The 6,534-nt window shown below is 55.6% G+C and overlaps 1 protein-coding gene across 1 annotated transcript in view; it reads right to left on the bottom strand.

The window, feature by feature from the left end:
* The window catches only part of LOC102474665 (uncharacterized), a 92,004-nt gene that overhangs the window by 1,952 nt on the left and 83,518 nt on the right, over positions 1-6,534 (bottom strand). Inside the window, exons 31-35 of the mRNA XM_027772578.1 lie at positions 4,722-4,844; positions 4,616-4,651; positions 4,162-4,446; positions 1,803-2,093; positions 1,552-1,593 (exon numbers count right to left, since the gene is read on the bottom strand). Of these exons, the coding sequence (XP_027628379.1) occupies positions 1,552-1,593; positions 1,803-2,093; positions 4,162-4,446; positions 4,616-4,651; positions 4,722-4,844 (777 nt within the window). The remainder of the gene's footprint in view (positions 1-1,551; positions 1,594-1,802; positions 2,094-4,161; positions 4,447-4,615; positions 4,652-4,721; positions 4,845-6,534) is intronic.

The raw sequence follows: 6,534 nt of genomic DNA, 5'->3' as shown, positions 1-6,534 counted from the left end.
AGCCCCGCCAGCCCCGCCATCCCCACCATCCCCCCATCCCCTCTGTGCCAGGGCTCCCAGCCCCGCCACCCCCCCCATCCCCTCTGTGCAGGGCTCCCAGCCTGCCGGCCTTGCTGCCGTCCTCTGACCACATTGGCCGTCTCGCTGCCCGAAGGAGTAGTCAGTGGCCATCCCTCCTCCCTTCAGACCTCCTCCTCAAGATAGTCTCAGGTCCAACTCCCTCAGCTCTTCCCTTCTAATTGCCAGAGGGTATGTGAACTTGAGAGTGAGCGAGAGAGAGAGAGGGAGGAGAGAGAGAGGGAGGGAGACAGAGAGAGGAGAGAGAGAGAGGGAAGAGAGAGAGAGAGGGAGGAGAGAGAGGGGGGAGGAGAGAGACAGAGGGAGGAGAGAGAGGGGGAGGAGAGAGAGGGAGGAGAGAGAGAGGAGAGAGAGAGAGGGAAGAGAGAGAGAGAGAGAGAGAAAGAGAGAGAGGGAGGAGAGAGAGGGGGGAGGAGAGAGACAGAGGGAGGAGAGAGAGGGGGAGGAGAGAGAGGGAGGAGAGAGAGAGGAGAGAGAGAGCGAGAGGGAGGAGCGAGCACACTCCAGTGGGGCGTGGTCACGCAGCACCCCCCTCTCCATCTCACTCGATTTCTCCACCTGCTGGGACGTCGGGTGCAGAGCACACACACCTGTTTCTCTTTTCTTTCTTTTGTTTTTTAAAGAGAGTTTTTCATTATAGGGCACGTGCACTCTCCAGAGAGACAGAAAGAGAAAGAGACAGAAAGTGAGAAATCAGCCCCCAGGGGATGGCCACGCCACACTCCTCCATTCTCCTCTCGGGATCTTTCACGCATGCACACGTGCTTGGTGTGAGATGAAGCTGCCAGGTCTGGGGCTTGAACTGCAGTCGGCCATGTGGGAGTCCAGTGACGTAACCATTACTCCATCTGCTGGGGCCTGAATTCGAACCGCAGCATGTGGGATCCGGCTCCCTTAACCGTCAGACTGTACTGGGCCCTCCACTCATCACGTGTGTGCTTAGACTCCGACGTGGCCGGTGGGCCAGTCTGGAAGCCGTGTTTAATGTTTCCTGCCCTCGCGGTCGCTTTACCCGTCGACTCGGCCTGTTTCCGTATATAATTCACGTATTTACCCCGCCTTTGACCCGCGGTCTGCTCCTGCTGGAGTACAAGCCGACACAGGCACGATGGGGCCACGGCTCAGGCTGTGCACGCTGCCGTCTGTCTCCCATCCATGTCGTGTGTGTGTGTGTGTGTGTGAAGTTTAATGTATCTCCCCCACGGGTGAGCGAGCGAGCACCCTGACGGGGGCGTGACGCTGCACACCACCCCAGCTCCAGCCGGCCCAGGACCGTGGGCACGCACGGCCTGGTGTGCTCAGGGAGGCCCAGACGTGGCCCCGACTCCTCCCCACGTGGGTCAGCTCTCAGCGCACCGGGCTTTGCTCAATGCCACCCTCCGCCCCTCAATGGCTATTGGAATGGATGCTGTCGTTTTAGTGTCAGCGAAGGTTTCGACCCTTTCCCTGCGTTTGGAAGTAGCGGCTACTCACCAGGAGAAGAGGTGGGGTCTGCACGGCTGGTGTTCTCAACTCCTAGAAGTGAACATAAGGAGAAAAAGCAACGATGGGGGCTCCCTGGGCCTTCCCGTCCATTCCCCACGGCCAGCCCGCCCCTGTCTCTTTGGTGGTCTCCCTCCACTGTGTCTCTAGACAGTGGATGTCCAGAGATAGCCTCCCCCTCTCTGGCTGGGGTTCCCTTAGAGTTCCGGCAAGACACGGGGGGACACGGGGGTCTTCCTCACCCGTGACCACGAGCTTCACCGGCTTGCTGGGTAAAGACCACGCGTGGTTGTTGTAGGAGCCGAAACACCTGTAGGTGCCTTGGTGGGCTGTGGTCACAAGGCCCACGGGGAACTCTGCCCGGGTGGTTCCATGTTTTTTCTGCACGTGGCTGGGTCTCCCCTCTTTGACCAGGAAGAATGTGCTTGTGGCGGTCTGTAGATGGCAGCAGAAGGTCACGCTGTCTCCTGAGGTCACCTCAGGCCCGGGGAGAACTGAGAGGGTGGGGACGTCGTCCTCGTCCTCGTACATTCCTACAGGAGAAGGTGGGGGTGAGTGAAGAGCACCCTGCCCGTCTCCTGGATCTGCCCTCGCTTGTCCTTAAGACCGAGTCTCAGTCCCTTCTTCTCCCTCCTGGACTGTCCTGGTCATAGACGTGCCCTCCCTGGCCTCCTTCAAGGAGAGGCACACAAGCCCCCAGCTTCCAGCAGTGTGATCCGATCTCTCTCTGGGAATTTTCTTGCGCCAGTGGCTTACAGATTGGATCTTGGGACCAGTGACATGAGGACCACCTGGGAGCTTGTTAGAAACTCAGACACCCAGGTTCCACCTCAGAGCAACTGCATCAGACACTTGGGGGAGGTTCAGCCCGGTGGCACAGTTAGTGAGAAAGCTGAACTGCAGTGTGGTCGACCGTGGGTCTGCATCCCTGAGGCAGCTTGGAAGCACGTCAGCACACACGTATGCCCGAGACCCTGAGGAGCCAGAGCGCTGGGGAAGCAGGACTGTGGCTGGCAAGATGCCACGGAGCGTGTTTTTCTCTGTCTCTGTGTCCTTCTCTTTCATGGAGGAGAGAAATATATAATCTTTGAAACATATAAACTAGAAAATACAGTTGCAGAATGATTTGTATTTATGACTATAGCTCTGACATAAGTGAATTACATAATAGTCATGATGTTTTATTTTAAATTCTGGCACACTCGCAGGTACAGAAAGGACATTATATAATCACATATTCTCATTGCACGCTACAGCTGAGGAACGAAATACAGAAAACACACACTCTAAAATAATTTTAAGTATTTAAAAACTTTGGCATTTTGTATTTACTTATTGCCAGTGGGCACGTGTGCTCGCCAGAGGCAGAGAAGGAGAGAGAGAGAGAGAGAGGACCCCTCAGTGTGTCATGGTCACTCTGCAGTCCCTTCCCCTCTGTTTGTCCCGGACACCGTGCACAAGTGCCCGGAATGCTTTTCATTTGCCAGGGTTGGGACTTGCAGCGGTCAGCTGTGTGGGAGCCAATGCATAGCACTCGACCGCGATGCCATGGCGTGCTCTAGTTAGGTTTCTGAAATTAAATATACACCATCACTGAATAATATAACACACATTTCTACCATCGTAGTCATCGCAATTTATTTATATCTGCTTCCAATGGATTCCTTTAAAAAAGACATGTAAAAATCTGTCATAGCGTTTTACTTGTCAAAAGCCAGCACACCTAATTTCTGCTGTTCATGATAGAATGTGTGTGCATGGGCGGCGAGCCCCTCTCACACACCTGATCACGGGGCAGCTGCTTCCTCCAGCCCTCCAGCCTGCCATGGTCCTGGGCACGCGTGCCCGGCAAGTGTCAGGCCAGGGGTTCGGGCCCCGGAGGGCGTGTGGCTGCCCGCTCTGCAGTCCAGTGTCCCTGACTCAGTGCGGGCGCTGGGCCCCTTAGCTCTATGCCGCCTGTTCTTCACTGCGATCGAGCGCACACACATACAATTTGCCATCGTAACCATTTGTAAGCGCACGGTCCAGGGGCGTCAAGCAAATTCACCTGTACCACCATCACCACCACCCGTCCCTAGAATTCTTATCTTAAACATGAAAGTCTCTAGTCACTAATGGACCCCTCGTTCTCTCTCCCCCAGCGGCTGGCTGCTGCCACGCTATTCTCCACTGCTGTGATTTCACGGCTCTAAGTACTTCATGTAAGTGGATTATAAAATGCACCTTCCGGCCTCTAGCGTTCTCCACCTTACCGTCCTGGAGGCTCGTCCACACTGCAGCACGCGGCACAGGTCCCTTCCCTGTCAAGGACGGGCCACGTCCATCGCACTTGGTCATTCGGCTACCGATGGACGCTCGGGGCCTCCACCGCCTGCTGCTGCGGAAAACTGCTGCAAACTCGCGTGCACAAAGGCCTCGGTCCTGCTTTGCCCTGTGCGTGCTCCGAGCCGGACTCACATGGCACTCCTACTCTCAGCGCTGGAGAAACTGCCTTGCTCCTTTACTGTCTAGTCATATTTTGTCAGAAATCACCAGAATTGGCTGGTGTGTCCAACGGATGCACTCAGACACTCGGGCTGTCCCCTCCGGGCTGGCTGTTACCTGTCACCACGAGGTCCAGGGTGTGGCTGGGCTCTGACCAGAGCTCCCCGGTCCAGTAGGAGCAGCTGTACTGCCCTGCCGTTTGTGAGCTCATGGCCGAGATGAGGAACTTGACCTGGTTCAGCGGCCCCGGGGTTCTCGGTCTCTCCACGGCAGAGAGGCTTCCCTCGAAGTACAGCTGGAACTCGGCAGCCTTGGGCGCCCCCCGACACCAGATGGCCACCGGCTTTCCCTTGGGAACCATGAAGTCGGGCTTGGCCCAGATGGTGGGTTTGGAGAGCGTCTCTGGAAGGGATAGAGGCTGCAGTTCCAGAGGCAGCCCTGCCCCTCCCCACCTCCTTTCCACCAGCTTGGCTCAGCCTCTGCCGGGGCCAGGTCCCGCCCCGCCTCCCCAGCGGGTAGGGACTTAGTCTGAGCCCAGGAGCGGCCTTGGGACTTCGAAGGAAGGACTCACGCGTCTGGGTGCTGATCCTCCGGCTCAGACACAGGCCTGGAAGACGGGAACCGTGAGACCTGTCCCTGCCACACCGGCCTGATCTCCCTCCCGCACCAGGACTCACCGAGGCAGAGCAGGGCGGCGAGTGCTGGAGGCATAGTAGACCGGGGGACAAGGCTGAGAGTGCGCTGGGGCCCCCGGGAACCAGCCGGGCAGACAGGATGTGGTGGCCGAGGCCCAGCGCCTACTGCTCACACTGGGCAGTTTTCACAAGCAGGGTCACAGCTCCCCCTTCGCCGCTGATCATGGCCTAAGGAGAGGACAGGATCCCCATGACGCATCTGACGACACCTGCGGTCTAACCAGAGCCTCTGACAACTGGCTGCTCCGCTGAAACCCGGCCGGGCGTCTCAGTTCTGCGACATGGAAACCATGGAGAGGCGGGGGCAGTGAGCAGAGCGAGACCCCGGCTGGTGACACAGGGACAGGGGCCTGGGCCTTGACTCCCCCACCACAGCGTGCACACGCTTAGCTCAGGTCGTTGGTCCCATTGGAATGGGATGTTCACACTGTATTCTTCAAAGATTGGTTATAATGTTTTAATAAAATGCCATTTTCTAATTGCCAGAGGGCACATGTGCTTGCCAGAGAGAGACAGAGCGAAAGAGACAGAGCGAGGGAGAGAGCGCGCCAGGGAGAAGGGTGGAGGGGGAGGAAGCACCGTGGAGCGTGGCCATGCCGCGGTCCTTTAGCGTCCACGTCCCCCTCCCGTCGGGGCTCTGGCCGCTCGTGCCTGTTCTCAGTGCGCTTTACAAGCAGCCGCGCCAGGATTCGAACTGCAGTCTGCCACGTGGGATCTGCTTCACTAAACCACAAGGCAGTGGGACCAGCTAGACAAAGTGCTATTTTTAATGGAAATATGTTCTATTTCTTATGTGGGTTTATCCCCTTAGTCCTTTGTAGTGATTGAATGTGTAAATAATCAAAATAAAAAATTAAAAAATTAAATTTTAAACATTTTGATATTTTTTAATTTCATGATTTCTTTTTTTTTTTTTAAAGAGAGATTTTTGCTATAGGGCATGTGCACTCACCAGAAAGACAGAGACACAGAAAGACAGAAAGTGAGAAATCACCCCTCAGGGGTGATGGCCACATGGCAATCCCCTCTCCTCCATTCTCCTCTGAGGATTCTGGGCACGCACACACACATGCCCAGCATGAGTTTTAAGCCCCTAGGTCCAGAACTTGGACCACGATTGACGACGTGGGAGTCCAGCGATGTAACCACTCTGCCATGTGCGGGCCCCTATTTCACCATATCTTACTCACATTTAGTCGTTGTATGCCTCTACAGCTTATTTTTTACTTGGAATGTGTCATTGATCTTTTTTTTTTTTTTGAGATATTTTTGCTATAGGGTGTGTGTGCTTGCTGGAGAGACAGAGACACAGAGAGACAGAAAGTGAGAAATCACCCTCCAGGGGGGATGGCCACACCACAATTTCTTCTCCATTCTCCTCTCCCTCTCGGGATTTTGGGCCCTCACGCACACATGTCAGGCGTGAGTTTTAAGCTGCTGGGTCTGGGACGCGAACCACGGCTGACTACATGGGAGTCCAGTGACGTAACCATTATGCCATCTGTTAGTCCCATGTCATTGTTCTTTTTGTTTAAAGGCTCTAAACAATTTCTTCTTTTTTACTGTCAGAGATTGTGTGTACTTGGCAGAGGGAGGGAGAGAGAGAGGGTGGGGGAGAAGAGGGAGGGGGAGAGAGGGAGAGGGAGAGAGAGGGAGAGAGGGAAAGGGAGGGAGAGGGAGAGGAGAGAGAGGGAGAGGAGAGAGAGAGGGAGAGGAGAGAGAGGGAGAGGGAGAGAGAGAGAGAGGAGAGAGAGAGAGGGAGAGGAGAAAGACAGAGAGAGACTGAGAGAGGGAG

Source organism: Tupaia chinensis, unplaced genomic scaffold (assembly GCF_000334495.1).
Source record: "Tupaia chinensis unplaced genomic scaffold, TupChi_1.0 Scaffold000286_1, whole genome shotgun sequence".
NCBI classification, from domain to species: domain Eukaryota; kingdom Metazoa; phylum Chordata; class Mammalia; order Scandentia; family Tupaiidae; genus Tupaia; species Tupaia belangeri.
The sequence above is the reverse complement of the archived record's forward strand: the minus strand, read 5'-3'. Positions and strand labels throughout refer to the sequence as shown.